The sequence below is a fragment of the Gymnogyps californianus genome, chromosome 2 (genome assembly GCF_018139145.2).
Source record: "Gymnogyps californianus isolate 813 chromosome 2, ASM1813914v2, whole genome shotgun sequence".
Taxonomy (NCBI): Eukaryota; Metazoa; Chordata; class Aves; order Accipitriformes; family Cathartidae; genus Gymnogyps; species Gymnogyps californianus.
In genome coordinates, this window is record NC_059472.1 from 111,786,237 (window position 1) to 111,804,714 (window position 18,478).

At 38.0% G+C, this 18,478-nt stretch overlaps 1 protein-coding gene across 3 annotated transcripts in view; it reads right to left on the reverse strand.

The window, feature by feature from the left end:
- The window catches only part of POU6F2 (POU class 6 homeobox 2), a 315,567-nt gene that overhangs the window by 237,474 nt on the left and 59,615 nt on the right, over window positions 1-18,478 (reverse strand). For all 3 annotated transcript variants that reach the window (XM_050892321.1, XM_050892323.1, XM_050892322.1), the window contains exon 2: window positions 17,909-18,080. In XM_050892321.1, coding sequence (XP_050748278.1) covers window positions 17,909-18,080 — 172 coding nt within the window. The remainder of the gene's footprint in view (window positions 1-17,908; window positions 18,081-18,478) is intronic.

Genomic DNA, 18,478 nt, shown 5'->3' on the forward strand with positions numbered 1-18,478 from the left:
TGAGAGGCGAGTGTTTTAGCGTTTCATGTTACTGAGTTTGATTTTACTGCTTAAGATCCTATTTAAAAATTGTACGTAATACAGCATGGTATTGCTACGACAACTGAGATATTTTGAGGGTGTTTTTTGGTCTCTGCTTTGTCTAAAATGTATGAATATGATTTCAACTAAAATTACACTATAGAAAAATAAAAAATAGTAAACAAGCACAGTTCATGTAAACCACCATGCTTCTTGCAGCTAAAATATGCAACATTGGCAGCAGCTAATGTGCATCACAGAAGTCCCCTCTTTGGACAGTAGCAGTCCAGCAAAATGACCTACAAAAAATCATTCCTAAATGACTATTGATTGTTTTAGAAGCACTACATTTATAAGTTGTATTTTCCAGCAGGAAGACACATTTATATATGTTCTATCTGAATCCACTGTCATTTGTCTCCTCTCATTAAACAAGCAGATTTGGCTCTTATCTGCACTTACATGACAATTCTCTCTAAGAAAAGGCAGGTTGGACTGGAAAGATTGGAGAGTTATTTCAGAACCAATATCACAGCATGTGAATAGGAAAGGCCACTGAGCATGTTCCCAGTGTTGCAACAGATCTCCCCACATATTCTACGTATTTTATGACATGCTAAGCAGTTAAACCAAATTGTCTTTCTGGAAGACTGACAAATAGCCAGTCTTTGCTGCTTCTGCGTCAATACACAGTCCTTCGCAATTAAAAGAATAAACCAGAACAGTACTAAAACCCCCTCCTCCCGACAGCTGACTTGAGAAATACCTACATTCAAAATGCCACAAATTCCATTATCCCATTATTTTATGCCAGCACCTGAGCTTCACTGCAGGTGAGAGACAGCCAGTCTCTAGGCATTCATGTGTCTCCCTCTAATTCATGTGGGAACCAAAAAGACCCTCTAATCAAAAAAACAATCAAAGAAATAGTTGTAACTATATTAAAGAGGCTTTGTTTTGTCGGACCAATTCTAGGTGCTACCTCTTAAGCCTTTAATTCCTATAGACTGACTTTTTAAAGCCGTGCCCGGTGTCACTTTTTTTACTGAATTTTACCTGACTTTATTGTAACATATTCTGAATCATTTAAGGAGGGAGGGTGCTTTCTGAAGTCCCTTCTAGGTTGGATTACACACTTGAAACCTGCAGACTATCACATTGAACACATTCAACATGGACCAGCCACCTCCAAAAAAGCACCTTTCCCATCTTCTAGAAATTGTGGTATGTCTTCCTACACACAAAAAAGTATAGCAGAAATGTAATATTGCCAAGTAATTCCAGCATTCACTGAAATTATTCACAATTTGCAAAGTACAAGTGAGAGACCAACCTTCAACACCTGCTATTGTACCTGACTAATATCAGCACATGGTTTTTCCTGCGTTCAGAGCTGTTAAGCTTCCTCAGCGAAACTGAACAGTTCTGTACCTGTGTTTTTCAGGGATGTATGGCTTAAATTCTGGTGTCAGAGCCTGGCTTTTAGGGACCAAAGGATGCAATGACAGAAGGATTTGCAAAACTAGCTCCTGTTGCTTTTTTAGTTTGCTACTGTGTGTTCCTGCCTCTGAGGGAAGAGCTGGTGAAAATCTTTTTAGGGGAGAGAGCGAGATATACTTAAGAAATATGGTAATGATTTAAAAAATGCAAAAATTTTATTTCATAGGTACGGGTTTCATTATTTATTTAGTAGCTAGTTCAATAATTTCAATAATTCTACCAGGCCTGAACAACAGCTCCACTTCGAAAGAAAACCCACAAAAGCATTCACAAAATTGGGTAAGTGCAACTTTTTGTGCGTGTGCATGTGCTTGTCAGGGACTGCTATCTTGTGTTATCCAGTGTTTATTTAGCAGAATCTTATCAATGATTTAATGAGCTGTTTGTTGGGCAGGAATTTTCTAAGAGGAGATGCCACAGTCAAAGACACAGTTTAAAAAAGAAAAACAGTTCAATAGTAACACAAAAAGGTTTAATTGTATCTTCAGAAACACATTTATGCATGCTTATTCACTTCCACTTACCCATGAAAACAATGCACAGTCAACTCATGTAAACACTAACCCAGAAGCATACAGAATTACTCAGTGTCATTGTGCAAGAGCTTCAATAGGCACTTACTTTACATAAGTGCATGCTCCTCTCAGCATCTTTGCATATTAGTGCAGGCTTTGGGGTAAAGATGTCTTTGTGTACATTGAAAATGCACAACTAATGTCAAATTTGCCACTCCAGCTTTTTCAGTTTGATTTGAAGTTAACAAAACTTCAGTTTTTAATATTTATGCTTTAGAAACACTATACTCGTGCACACCAACTGCAGTCCTCTTTCTCACAACTTTAGATGTGAACTTTCTGTCTATCACATGATGCTCTTTCTAAAGCACCAGGTAATTCTTGCCAGAACAGCTTAGAGAGTGGTTCAGAAAGCAGCTGGGTGCGCAGCACAGAGCAAATCAATATAATTACTTTAGCAGAAGCTACTACCTATCCCTATTACTTGTAGGAGGATAGGTAGAAAGATAAAACACATCCATAATCCTTAAACATAGTGGCTCCTCTGTCTTCATTTATGGGAATTCATTTTCATTTCCTGGATCCTACTGTGAATGCTTCCAATGGACTGCACAATAGCTACAGTTTAAATACTTTTTTAAACAGAGAGTTGTTGCTTAATGTGGGGACGCTTGGTTTGCTCACTGGCACTGAGCATCTGCATTAGCTTCCCTGCATGTATCCCTACAACTTCCACAGTTTGGGGTCTGAGAGCAGATGGAAAACAATTTACAGACCTTTAACTGTACTTGTTACTAGTGTTTGTTTTCTGCACATTCATGCTTGAGAAGAGGGCTGCAAGGACAACATCCCCAGGCACAGGGGAAGAAGCCTCCTAGAGCACCAAGGAAGGGACTGAGTAAGGAAGATAGACAAGCAAGCTAGGACAGATTCAAGCATAGCTGAATTTATACTGAGGGTCCTGTAATTTTGCAGTCACTCTTCTCTCCCCTCCCCATGCACTACAGCATTTCAGGATCTGGTCTTTAATGAGTATAAATACTGGGGAGCAACTTCACCATGATAGTGATACACACATAGCAACCAGAGTCGATGTGAGCCCATATGCTTCTACTGAAAGAGATGATAATGAAACAGGCCTGAGCTAGCCCACAGACCTGGTAAAAACTTAGCAAGTAAATGCTGTCCTATTAGAAACCAAATTCTGTTCAGAATACTTTCAGAGAGACCACTTGCTCTCTCCGGTGGTACTATGGATCTTGCACAACTACATTCATGCTGCCTTTTGGTCATATTTGCCCTTCAATCTTTGTCACTCCTTAATGTTTTGACAATGAGAATCCTGCAAAGGAAGCATCTCCCTGTCTCCCCAGCCAGTCTCAGAGGATGCTGGTTTTCCAGTGAACAGTGTGGAGCAGAGCAGAAGTGGATGCACAGAGAATCACACTGATGTGGAAACAGCCATAAATTCTCCTCCAGAATAATTCAGCAGAAAGGAGCCAAATTTCTGAATATAGATAGGCCTTATGAATAAAGCAGGAAAGCCTTTTCAGTGAGAGCAAAAAATGCTGTTTATTCTGGACATAACAGTCTGGCAGTTTAAACATCTGCAGCTGTTTAAATGCACACTCACTTCTCCTTATAAGTTCCCTAGAAATACTGCACACTACATTGATATATTATATACACAAAGGCATTTACATGTGTAGGAGAGCAAATTCCTTTGAGAAGTCACTCTGCACTGCAGCATAAATACCGTACCACTGAGGTGGAAGTTGTTAGTGTATCTTACCAGTAGGTCAGTCAGCGATTCCATCTGTCTTTTTGACAATTTGTTCACAGCTTCCCAATTCCCTTGCAGTTTCTTGTCCGGTGAAACCCCTTGGAATGCACTGGGATTGCAGGTTACCTTTTCTTCAGTGTTGTGCAAAGGCAAGCCATAGAGCAGCAGTTTTTTTACACGAGGCCTGATGCACGTTCCTTCACAGTTCCTTCCTACCAGAGCTGATAAATTCCTGATTCAAAATTCAGAGCAGCTCCAGCTGAGTCCCTCAGCAGTGGCTCCTTTTTAAGAGGGGTTAAACAGCCTCACATCCCATTGGTTTCAATGGGAGATGAAGATGCCTGGCCCCGCAGTGTTACATGGTCCATGTATGGTTTGTATACTGGAGCCTGTTTCATGCACAAGATACACTGATAGCACAGTCCGGTCTTTTTATTTTTGTTGCTCAAATCAAAGAAGTCAGAAATGAGGAAAACAGTTTTACTCCATCCCACCTTTCTGTACCTCTCCCTGTCAGATCCTCATATTCCTTAATAGCAAAAAGAGCTGTGTAATGCCAAGACAAGAGGTGGCAAGATCCAGATGACATGAAAATGATACATACCACAAAAGAAATCCTCAGAAAAGTTTCATTCATGACATCCAATAGAGATGCCAAAAAAAGCTTGCTAAAGCACCAGTCTTATTTTCTTTCCTGAAAAGCTAGAAGCCTGTACAAGCAAAGTGACTGCACATTTTAAACAGATTCAATGTCCTTCTCAGGACTCGACTTTACTTAGGCAGTTGAAATTGCAAAGAGCTAAATTCTGCCCTCCCTCATCTTTGGGGGACCCACATTGAATTTGGTAAGACAGCAGAAGTGAAAATAAATACAGCTTTCGGCCCACACATTTCAGTGAGGATTTTGAGCACAGCATGCCTAGACAGACAGGCAGTTTACTTCTTATCATTTCAGTTCTTGGTCCTCTACAGCAGTGTTTTCCAATGTGGGGTGCATGCATCCCAAGGGGTGGGCAAGATAATCCATTGGGGTGCAGGAAGAAATTTTTTTTGTACCTCAATAAAATTTAAAGATATTTTTAAAATCGTGTTTATTTCATCTTCATCTCATCCTTTTTTAATATCTTTTTTTGTGTATGCTTTATGATTTATATATTACTACAGTAGTACATATATATAATTTATAAATAAATATACATATATTGGGGGTGCATGCTCAAAAGCTTGTTACTCATAGAGGTTTACAATTAAAAAGTTTGGTGACCACTGCTTTATAGGTGTCATTATAGTTTACTTGAGAACACTGTCACACCAAATTATTTTACTAGGATTAATAAAATTGCTTTTCAAATGCTGTCTCTAGTAATTAGTACTTTCATCATTAACCTAAGCCCTATGAAAACAACAACCACAAGAACTGCTTCTGCGGTCATATCCCCTTCCTTCCTTTATGACTCTCCAAAACACAGAACAACCGCCCCTCAATTCACTGAAAAAGTTATGAATAGCACATATAATGCCATATTACAAGTTTGCAGAATGGAAAGGGGAAGGAAGAAACTGGAAATATGTCCTCAGGCAGCACACATTATCACAACTCTGGTTTCCAGAAGAACACGGTCCAAACAGCTGCCCACACAAAACTGAATGGGATACAAATAGGGCGCAAAACACCCACGTGCCAAATCAAAGATCTCGTGTGATATAATTTAAATATCATCTCTAGGTAACCCTACTGGTGCTGTACTATTTTAGTCTGTACTCAGGTATGCCTACATAAGCTGTTAAAATTACTCCCTTTATATTGATATTATGCTGAATTCAGCCTCCTAAATCCTTACCCAAACAAAACTTCCGAGGATGAAATGACCAGTGAGTGAAATCCTAACAAGTCTGAGTGGGCCAAGATTTCACCCCTGGAGCTCTTGAACATCCCACTCTCAAAGGGGAAAGGGGAGGTGAATGCATTTTAAGGCTATATTAAAACAATGCCATTTAGAATAGCTCACTGTTCAAAATATTTGCTAAATAATAGAGTGTGTGTTGTTTTAAGTAAACTTCCTTTTTTCTTTAAAAAACATTTTAATGCTTCAACAGTGTATTACTAAATAAACTGACAAAACATCTCAGAACTAAGATAAATGTGCAATTTTAATGCCTTCTAATCACACAAATCAGCACAAGATTTTTGTACTTGTGCATGACCTTCTTCAAATTATCCCTCCATTTTGGCTGAATCAGAATGAGCATGGGCTATTTGATAAAAAACACTAAGTGTGTGAAATAAGGGCCCCTCATTGCTTCTGCCAGACTCCTCTTGACAGAATGATGATAGAAGCATCACATCCCTGGGAGAGTAAATGCAAACTGACAAGAGATGAGCCTTTAGATGTTGAATATAATCTTGAATTGTGCTTGAAGTGTCTTATTATCTTGTCTTTTGATGTCTGAAGGGGTGGCTCATTGTTAGAAAAAGGAAAGCCCTTGCACATCTTTGCCATCTTTAAAAATTGTTTGGCCTTTAACAACTGCTTTTCCAACTAATGTCCATTTCTCCTGACAATAAATATGGCAGGTCGTCAGCAAGTGACAAACAATTTACTTTACATGCCAAGCTTTTATGGTTTTTGAGAGCTCATGTGGAAGCATATTTTAAAAAGCAGTAGGAAATTAGCACCATTACAAATGTTAAGATGGCTGTGTGTGTGTAGTTCACTGTGTAGTTATTCATTACTGCTACATTTCTGTTTTAAAGTCCTGTCTTTCCTGTATTCAGACTGCTGTTAAAGTTCTTTATTTATCATTGACTAAAAATAGTCAATGAAAAATAAAGAGCAAGAAGCAATTTTCTTCTGCTCTAAAAAAAGCACTGTTATAGATACAGTACATGGGTAATGCATAAAATCATATTTATTAATCATAACAAATCAATATCAGTAGTAGTATGGCTCAGTTTACCTGTATTGCAGATCCTCACAATCACATCACTGTTTTTTCCACCTTCAACCAGCTCGACTTCAACTTCCCCCCCCCCCCCAACTTAAAAGTTTAATGACGAATCAGATCAATATGATTCCTTAGCAACTAAATCACAGGCACACTAGTTTTTCCTGTCACAGCACCAGTTTTGCGAAAGCAGTCAACTTCTTTTTTTCAGGTCTCCGTCACTCTGAGAATCCATAAGAATTCTCAAATGGATCATAAACTGTTACAGGGTTCAGGTTATTGTATCATTATAAAAATGTATTGATACAGTACAGATGACAAGACATGCAGCTCTTGTGCTAGTCTATTACAACCATCTGAATACCATAAGAAATATCAGATATAAACAAAATAAAACAGTCAGCAGTAAGCTGTCTTTTAGGGAACACTTTTTTTTTTTTTAACTGTTTTAACCTGGTTTGAAATACAGCAGTTATATGAACCCACAGAAAAGAGAATACAAAACCAGAAGAATGGGTTATTAAAAATAAATAACCAAAAACCTGACCAGAGCCTAGAGATTTAATTTTTTTTTAAACCATTGCAAGAAAGGGCCTGATTCTGCTCTTTCTGATAAGCGTGAACATTTTGCTCCTGAGTTTTCAAACAGAGTATAAAACAAAACCCTCCCTCCACCCCTCCATCTCCTTTCCAGTACAGCCCCAGACAGCCCCACTGCCACTGCTAGGAGGATGTACTGTGTGTTGTAACACGCCAAAAGCACACCAGCCTTTACACCAGACGGGAGTCTGCCACCACACGCAAGCTTGAAATATGTAAAGTGCTATTCAAAATACACCAGCCATCATTTTACACAAATGAGATAACGGCGATGTGAGAAAGGCTCAGCTCCCAAACTCAATCCTCTGGAGGTCCAGGGTCACAAGCCAGTGTCCCACAAATCCAAAGTTGCTCATTGACTAGGACATCTCATCTGAGTAAACCTTTGCATCATCTGGTCCCTCTTTTATTCATTGCCTCATAAAAGCAAAGAGATGTGGGGGCTGGGGGAGAGTGAGCAGGACCAGCTGATTGAAAGATTTTTTTTTTTTTCTTGTCAGCAACTGTTATGAGAAGGTTCACTGTGCTGTATCCATGCAGTTAAAATAAGGAGACTCTGAAAGCAGTGCATCAAATCCCAGCAACAGAGCCACACAAGAGTTTCCTTTGCACTCTTCATACCAGGAAAAAAAACACAACTCAAAGGACTTATGCAGATGCTTTTCTTGCTAGATATTATCATTAAATTTACTGTGCTTATGAGAGTAAAGTATATTCAATTAGTAGAAAAAATATTTTTAAAATATTTTCATTTTCTGCTTTCTTCCAGTTGTAAATTTCATTTTCCTTCAGAGAGATTTGTGGCTTGCAGTCCCATATATTTATGATTTCAGGCAAGGAATCATAAGAAAGGAGGAGAAATATCAAGCCTGTACATTTACAAACACCTTTGAGCTCATATATAGCTATCTAATTTCTCCCCCCCTCCCCCATTTTAATCACTGTTGATATTTCTAGTCATGTTTTTGTTTCAGTAATAACTACCATTTATGGTCCTTAATTATTTTTGAATGCCTAATTATGATACTCCGCTCTACCTGTCCCCATAAACGTCCCCTAAAAAATTCTCCACCTTTATGGAAGCTTTACATAGGTTCTGACACTGACACACTGTCTCTGCCCGCAGCAGGTCAGATGCCGTTCCTGCCACAGCTACTGCCTGTTTCCCCATGGCAAAACAGCGGAGATAGAGTCGCAGAGCCTTTGCAATACGTACGCGTACCTGCACGGTGTAACAGAAACCCACAGTAACCCTGGGATTGGTTCAATAATTCATCTTTTGTTAAATATGAAGGCAGCACAGTTATAGAGTGGTTGCTCCTTCATGTCAGCATGTTTGCTTAGCTGATTTTATCTCCAGAACATGGGAAGCTGTAGAGCAGTGACCATGTTAGAGAGGTGGAGGCCACGGACTGGCATGCAAGTATTGATAGGTGAATACCCCGTTGAAATCTATGGTCTTCCTGCATATGTGATCGACAGTCACCTGAGACCTGTCAGAATCTGGCCTCATGTTTATTCAAATCACTGAGCAAACATGACATCCCTACACCATGTGAATAAATCCTAATTGTATGCAAAAGAAAATACAAAAACTGCCCCATATTGTATTTGCTCAAGAGATTAGACTGAATTCAAATGATCTTTCTTTCTTTCCAGTTAATACTGTGCTATCTCAAGAAATAATTACACATACTTAATAGTACAATATATTAAAGTGTGCCTCAGGGTATATTTACTGAAAAACAATTCTAGCTTCTTGATTAAACACAGGTTTTTAGATCATCCTCTTAAAGGAAGAACCCCCCCCAAATGCTAAGCTTCAAACAAAGCACGGAAACCCAAAGCAGACCTGACCAGACAGAGGCAAAATGCATTCGAGTAGACCTGAGCAACAACTGCCTATGCACAGCTGTATATGCTTCCAGCTGTGCGCACACACCAGTGAGCAGAAGAAGAGAGGGGAGCAGCTCCAAACCTGGCTGCAAGGAAGGAGAGCGGCAGAAAGGAAAGGTGGCACTTTTGGTTTTACTGACTCTCTACTTTACAAGCCTTGGCGTTTGTGGTAAGAATAACAGGCTAGGCTGTGTATCCAGTGCGGTCTGAGAGAGGACTTCCTTTATCTTCTGCTGGAAGGCAACTGACTGCTAATAATTCTTTATTCAACAACTTAAAAACAAGATTTTAAAAAGCAGGACTATGTCAGATAGGAGACTGAGCTAGAAAATGAAAAGGACTTAATAGAATCTCTAATGGTCATCAAACCATACAACCACCATCTGAACTGAAAAGCACAAAGATGTTTTTAAAAGCTAGTATTAATGTGCTTCTATAAACTCCATACTAGTTTTCAAAGAAGTAATCTAATGATAGATTGCTGTAGCAAATACTGGTCTTAATATAGGAAAATGTTTTTTATTTGTGTAACATTCGAATCTTTAGAGTAACATGGAATTGTTTTAGGACTCTGATTTTTTTTTTAATTGCATTAAAATAATTTACATCATATTCCAGTCACACTGGCTGACCAATTTTTTTAATATTTATATTAAAACCCCCATATATTTAACTTCTGTAATCACTTTCAAGTAACGTGATTTCTCTGTTTTCTGAAACATAACATTTTCCTTAAGACAACTTCAAACTGTTCAGGAATTAAAATGATGGTTTACCTTTCTGAAAAGAAAGGACATCTGATAAGGAAAACAAAACTCCCACTCTCCCAACAACTCTTCTTGTATATTCTAAAATAAAAACAGAAATCCAAACTACTTTTAGGAATAAACAAGCAGTAGTTTAGTGTTAAACAAACAGGTTTTAGAGTGGCAGGGGTGTGGGTTGTGCATTGATTTGGTAGATGTAGATATCCCTGGAATATCTAGAGAACAAACCCAGTTTCAGTCTCTCTAAAAACAGCAGGTTTTATTTAGCCAGATGGGATGAGGTACTATTCTTCTCTAGATGACCTCTGCTTTCAAAGTAAAAGGGCTTAGTCCTGCTTCCAAGAGCATCAAAGCAGTATCACAACATAAAGCAGGACGTGTCACAATACAAATATTCCTTTGTTTCATACTGATATTGATTTTTATATGGTGGAAAGAGAGAAAAATGAGACTTTACGCTAACAAATATCAAACCATTTCCATGACAAAATAATATTCCTGTGGAAACCCACAAATTATGACACAATTTTATTCTGCTTTTGCCCCTGTTCAGCATTTTCTCATTTAGTTGTCATTTTAATGTAACTTCTACCACTGAGCTCATCAGAAATTATTTTGTAACTAGCAAAATAATGTTATTTTGGTAGTACTAATGGTAGTCATATAAAAAGTCAGAAAATAAACCATTAATGGAAGAAACATTAATATGCTGAATACACAATTAAATCAAAGTATAAAAAGCCATAAAGCTGATCTTCCCATCCTCTGACCATCTATCCCCCAAAAAAGGGACCACCAGTGATGGATGCAACAGAAGAAACAGCTTAGCAAGGAAAAAGAATTAAAACAAAGAACCCCCCCCAAATGTCAGAAAGAACAAAACCTAGGAAGACAACACAAGGAAAACCAAGCACTACATAGGGTATTAAAGAGAAAAATGATCCACAGGAGAATGGCAACTGTTACGACGAGCTTCCTACAGCTACCTCTGCCTTTGGATATTTTTAAAAAATTTATTAACCTGACAGCAGGAAACTTTATACAGATTGCCCCCTGACAGGGTGCCAGCTTGGTATAAGCACTTGCTATCTCTTTGTTTAGCATAAGGAAATCAAGAGAGGTGTTAAGTGGTGCCATTTGGGCAGATCTAACTTCGCCTCAGTCTGCCTCATCCGCACATTTCCATGGAGAACTTGCTTAATCATGTGAAGTCCAACAGAAACATTCAATTCTCCTTCCTTCTCTTTTCTACGTTTGCTTCCTTTTTAATGTGGAAGCGTCTGATCTATTATTAATCTCAAAACACAAACTGGCAAGTATCTCAATCAAAGAAAGTAACAGTTCTTTCACAAATTACCTGTTTGCTGTCTAGTAGCCAGCAAGTCCCCTTTGAAACAGCCAGCCATTTATGTTGCTTTTAAACAAGTTTGTTGTTATTTTTATAACTTCAAAGATAGGGAGAAGAAAGATTAACTAATTAAAAATGAACTATTTGTCATTCAGTCATACCAATTACACACTAGGATTTCATTCTTTTTTTCCTTCCCTCTCTAATGTTAGTTATTCTGTATATAAATACAGAAAATCAGACTTCAAGCCTCATTTAAGAAACACATAACATACAATTAGCTCAAAAAAATTTAGCAAAGAATTAGAAATTCATGAGAACAAACAGAATTGTCTTTAAATAAACCACAACTTTCTCCATACTCAAAATAGCTTTTGCTAAATAGGCTGTCTTTGTCACAATTGCTGTCAGCACACAATAAGAGACTTATTTATTTCCATACAAGCAAGGGAATTTATAAGTGGGGCTGCAATATTTGTCCTTCATCAGCCCAATATTGCTTTCATCAAAGGTTAAAGGAGTAAGACTCCAGTCTCCTCAGAGCTGGAATATACACGCTAGCATCAGTACCACCACTGCCTGAGCTACCTGCAATACCTAGGCACAGCAGGAATGCTGAGCTAAGGATGGGTTCTCTGTCTTACCACTGCTTTGTGCTTTGTGTTTAAATAGTCATAACACCTTTTTAGGCTTTAATGGGCATTTACTCCCCATTCACAAGTACATCCCCCACTGACTTCAGTAAGAACTCTGCCAAGGAATCAGACAATAACATTATTCAGAGTAGTTATTCAAGTCCCTAACTGTTTGCAAACACCTATTTAAAAATGCTCAAATATATCCTTCAGAAATCACAATCAATCACAGAGCCAGATCTTCAGAGTCTTTGAAAACTTATTCGTTAATTGAGAAAGACACCACTACATTTTAGAAAATGGATTTACAATTCTGTATAATGACCCGGTTCTGTAAACATGCCACCCATTAATGTTCCTCATTGACACAGTCTTTGTAATGAAATAGTGCTCCTAATCCACAGAGTACTTGCTTTAATAAAAGTATCACATGTTCAAGCACTAGCAGGATCGGTCCTATGGCCCTTACGGATGGCATGGATAACGGATAGTGTCTCAGAACAAAGTATCCACAATGTGGAAATTACTGAATAAAATTATGTGGAGACAAGAATCTTTATATGCAGATTAAACGTATTTCAAATGCTTGCTGCATCTAAAAGAAGGCTCTGATTTTAATATTGAGACCATTTGGGCCATGAACTTCACTATCAGAACAGAGCTTTAAAAACTAGAGCTTTAAAAAGCAGGAAGAGCGACAAACACACATTGTTTTCTTTCACTGAAATTACCAAACCTTATCAAAGTGTTCCTGACGGGCAGAGATCTTATAGGCCTTTAAAACTTGAAGATATATCCAAAACACTGAGAATCATCCTTAAATACACTGATGAAAGGAAAGGTCTTAGTCTGAAGGCCTTTTTTCCCCCACAGGCTAGATATGCTGTTAATGACGATAATGTGAGCTTCCTCACAGCAACCTGGCAATGACCTCTGCTCTGACCTGCAGAGACCACTGTCTCAAGAGGTAAAAGACAATTTAGTCCTTTATCCTTTGTAACTGAAATTACTCCAGAGCCATAAATTCTAATCAAGGCATCTCCGATTTAAGGAAAAAAAAAAAAAAATTGGATAATGTATGTTTCCTTGAAGAGCAATACAAGGGATCTACTACCAAAACACAATCAGTCAGAAACAACTTCTACCCTGTTCCGCTACAGCATATACATGTATGCTTATATAGAAAGATGCATACAGTTCTGAAACATGGGTAACAATATGGGAAAGGAAAACAAAATCCCAAAGCCAATGCAGGGGTTTGAAAATAAACCCTTGTTAATGGAAATGTGTGCAGATTCATTTAACTCGCATATCCCCGCTCCGTATTTCAAGCATACACAGCATTATGAAAAAAGCAAAAAACTGGTAGTGAACCAAATGTCACCACAGTCTTCAGATCCAGCACAGGAAACCTGAGATTTAATTTCACCAGAACAAAACCTTGCCAGCAAAAAAAAAAAAAGGTTAGCAGTCAATTTTTTGTTGTCCTACAATTATTAAATAGGAAACACTTGTGCTCCACAATTATAGGCTTGGTCTTGTACTCACTATATACTTACAGCTTTATTTATTTCAATAAGTTTGATGCGTAGAACTACAGGCTCGATCTCAAAGAGCAACTTTTTATAATACAGTAAAATTACCTTAACATGCAAGTGCATTCCCGGCTTTCTTTTTACCGTCATCTTATTATGTCACAAATTACCTTCAATTAAGGATGAATTAAGGACTGGATCTAACTCCAGGAAAGCCAGCCTCAGTCCACAGGGGCTTTCGGTGCTTGGACTAGCCACTTCTTTCCTGGGATTTTTACTGTACAGATAATTTTATGCACAACATATCCCTGGTGTCTACACCAACTTTTGAATCTCAACAGCTGTAATATTACACAGCTAAACATAAAGGGTTTTTTTTCTTACTAAGATTTTTTCAGACCAATACTTCATAACTTACTCTAAACTTGTTTAAAGATACTGTATAAAATGGCAACTAGGATTAATTAACTTAGGATCAATGTGTTTATTCAAGTGAAGCTACTACTTAGCGTTAACAAAAGCTTTCTGTAGTAAGAGCCGTGACATTTGGCCCACGTTACTATTTTGAAGCATATTGCAGAGTAAGCATATTGCAGAGTAAGACAAGTTGATCTGAAAATGACACCGCCAGGAATGTCAACAGTCAGACTCAGTTTCTCTCTTTCTTAATTACATCATATGATTAAAATAGGAGATACTGCTTCACAAATATTTTAAAGAGTAAATAATACACCACAGGATCTCTTGCAAAGCAACTTTGCCTCATACTGCTCAGCAAAACTGGGATTTCCGTAACTGAAACAGTGCTAACTCCACACTTCAAAACTGTACTTCTGAGCTAACGTATTTCATGATAGAGTCTTTTACCAACATTTTGCACTTCAGAACGTATTTTTCACCATGTTTTTTACTCCCTTCTTGTTTCATGTGATTTCAGTATCAAAAGTCTTTTGCACGCAGGTATGCAGATTCCAAAAAGTCCACTGCTATAAACACACAAGCAGAAAATTACAGATGCAAACCTCCAGACTACAGGACAGCCTTTTCTTTCAAAAACACCAAACAAACAAATGAAAAAAACCACCAAAACCAAACCAAACCCAAAACCAACAACCAAAAAACCCCACACCAACCACCACGACCAAGAGAAAGCAAGCAGGCAAACAACAAGCAAGCACGACTCCTCTAATCACAGCTGCTCCTGTCATCACTCACAGGTAACAACTGCACCGCAGTGACAAAGTGCATCTTCCCGGACACCTGTGCACCAGGTTCAGGTGGGAGCTATTGCAGATCATCAGAAACTTATCCCAGCTTGTGCCGGTATTTCTGAGACCCAAGGAGCTGCAGCGTTCACCTGCTTTGTCACTGATAGAAAAGCACCCGTAAGAGAAACAAAAGTTTACTGCATATCTTCCTAAGTCAAAAATAAGTATAATCAATTGTACTCCTGCCCTTTCCTCACCTGCAGCAGGGACTGCTGTTGAAGAGGTGCCATTTTTATGATTGTGTTATCTGTTACCAAAACAAAAAATAAATACCCACTGTTTCTATGGTATGCAGTGAAATACCAAAACAAGGAAGTTTGAGAAAAAGGAGGTGGATTTTAGGAAAAGGTACAGGTGAGCAATGCAGGTCCTTGCAGAAATAAACCCATCCAAAAAAAAAAAACCAAAACAAAAGAAGCTAAGCAGAATGTGTCCGGTGAGAAAGAAGAAAGCTCTTCACATCTAATCATTCAACTCTGTTCATCTATGTGAAAATAAGACTCATGAAATATTGCTAACACCAACAAGACACTCAAATGCTGGTCATTCATTCCAACTAAATCAGTACATGATTTTCACAATTTTTTTCAAAAAACGTGAAAGCAGCAGTGTAGAAAAAACTTTGTTCTCTATGGACCTGTCTCCTCCCCTTGACTTTCTAAAACGCTCCTCCCTCTCCTGCTTAACAGATTTTGGGCAAATTTTCACACAGCATGTATTAAATGTTATATTGTAAAAAGAAAATTATTATCTCTGATCACATGAAAGAAAGTTGGAGGAGAAAATTGTCCATCTCTATGCCATCACACATCAGTAAGTCCACAAATAATTATTTCAGAGACTGCAAAGAAAGGCACAAAGTATGCATTCCTAACATGCTATTCATAACATTAAACAAAGAGAAACAGCTATAGAGTAATGCTTCATATTTACTTATCAAAGCTTTAAACAAAACTACATTTAATTATTTTAAATGTTTACTGCAAATCTGTCTTAAGGGATGCATCCGTGACATAAAGGCTAATCATCCTTATTTTAAATTTGCTCAGTTTGATCCTCAAATGTATCAAAATAGCCCCACTGTCCTTTCTTTTATGTTCTCAAAGTTACTAAAATTAACTGACAAGGGCTGCTGCTAAAAGATCTGTAGCATCTGTCGTAATTGTAACAGAACCTCGATAAATGGTACATAAGTTCATACTGAGGCAGTTCAACTATTTCACCTGCTTTTGTTTACTTGGGAACATCTTTTTAGCAGTATAAGAATCAGGCTAGCAAACATCTTACACTCACCAACAGAAACAGCACAATATATTAATTTGTAGCTTTTTCATTAGTGCTTTTAGGGACATAAGTTATATTTGCAGTTCAGAAGGAGACAAGATATTGTTGCACGTCATTTCTATATCCCACACGGCAACTCTAATGAAAGTGTCTGTGTATATTTCACTATCACTGTAGAGCATCCAAATGACAATGGCTCAAAAGATATCCTGCCTTTTATTACAAGACTTGCCTGATCTAAAAACAAAAACAGATATTTCACTACCCTCAAATTAAAAGTCCGTTTTTTGTTTTGTATATGCCTTGCTATATTTAATAGATGCACCCTAAACATTTGACCAAATAAAATACATAAACACAGCTGAAGATATTTATACTACTCCAGACAACTAATAGCCCTCTGAATTTCAGACATTACAATTCTTTACTGGATGAAATGGACTAAAACAATTATTATATGCTTTTTGAACGTTCAAACTGCTAATAGAAATTATGCTTTCCCTGGAAACAAAGATTATTAAGAGGGTGCTTAAAAATGGATATGATATTCAGTAATGATCATTACTGTAATCCAGAAATTAAATTTCAGGATTTTTTAATTATTATTATTTTCCCATATCTGTAGTGCAGTTGTTTAGTAAAACATTTTGTGCTATATCTTTTAGTAAGGGGTAAAAAACATTTTAAAAGAAAATTGCATGTATTCTTTTGTTTAAAAAAATCTTGCAGCTCTTACTGTAGCTGGAATACTGAAATCTGAACACTGCTACAGATTTCCTTACAGATTATGAAATCAAAACTTGAATTTTAGAAAACGGGCTATTACCCTCTCTCCCTTAAAGCTGCATTCCCTTTACTTCCCTTCAACTTCCACCTATAGAATCACGTAAAATAAGGAAATGCTCCGTTTCTATTAAGGTTTATCTCAAGTCACAAATGGAAGTAATTAAAAGGAACTCCTTCAGGAGAGCAGTCCTTCTAAACCCCAAATGTCACTATGTACCATATAGTGCTGCTCCAGCTCAGACATCTATCAACATCTATCACTCAAGCACGCGCCTCAACAGCTCTGCGCCCGTTTCTGATTAGAGATCAGAGTTGCTTGAGTTGGCTTACAGGGTGTCATCCGTTTGAATGACAGATGTCTGTGTTGGAGTGGCACTCTTGCTGCTTTTGTTTTGATTGTGAAAGGTTACAGTTATCTGGCACAATTTAGAGTATTTAAAAATAAATAAAAATTCAAAATGTAATTTCTCTTTGCACAGGCTTTAGAAGAAATATTTCATTTCTAATTTAAATTCCAAAAACATTAGCTCCATGTGCAGTACCCTTGGTAGCCTTTGTTTACTCAGTACAGAGTGTTTTCTATGGGAATGTTTCGGCTCTCTTCAGCCAGCTTTATCTTTACCATATAAAATGATAACTTTTCAGTTTAATCCAGCCTTAGAAAAAGCTGGTAGCTTATGAGACACATCAGCACCGAACACAATAAATGTTAACGAACTACTCCAAGAAAATGATCTCCCCTCTATTTTTTTACATTAGAGACCATGGATCAAAAGAAAACATAAAATGTCTGCAACTTGCATAAAATAAGTTCATTGTTGACAAAAGTTTTCAGGACTGACGCTGTCATTCTGGTATCCAGTTGCAATGGGAGCAGAGGGCTGTACACCTGCACGCTCCAAGCTACTTCTTCGTACTTACAAGAAAACAGAGTGAACAAAAAAAAAAGGAAAAGAAGAACGGGGGGAGATTGCTCTTCCGGACAACATGGTAGCAGTGAAATGAAATACCTAGACAGACTTACCGAAGAGCTTGCTGGGAGTGTCCTCGCTGTCATTTGATTCCACAGGCGCAAGCAGGGGCTCATTCAGCTCGTTGTCTGAAGTAGCTGCCTTGTCCTCACCTCTCAACTCTGCATTCATTTCACTCCGCAGTGACAGCAAGGGCTTACTGACTTGTCCAGCTATCATTGGATCCTAGGATGGGGGGAAAAAAAAAAGAGTGAGGGGGGAAAAAAAGTGGCGGCTTTGGTGTGCGTATACTCTCTCTTCCACTCCCTCTCTCTCACACACACACATACACACACACTCTCTCTCTCTTATCTCTGGCTGCTCCTGCTGTTACTGCTGGCTGCAGTCAAGTGAAGAGCTATTACAGATCCAATGAGTTTTCCATTACTCCCCACCCTATTAAAGCTCAACTAGCATGTGAGAGATTCAGGATGCTTTGGAGAAAAACTTCTATGAAAGCAACATAAGCAACACAGCTTTAATTGTGGGATGTGCTGGTTTTATGTGTGTATGTTTTTACACCTCACCCTGTCCTTAACATAGTAAGAAAAGAAATTCCTGTATGCTCCAACGCCACGGAAGAG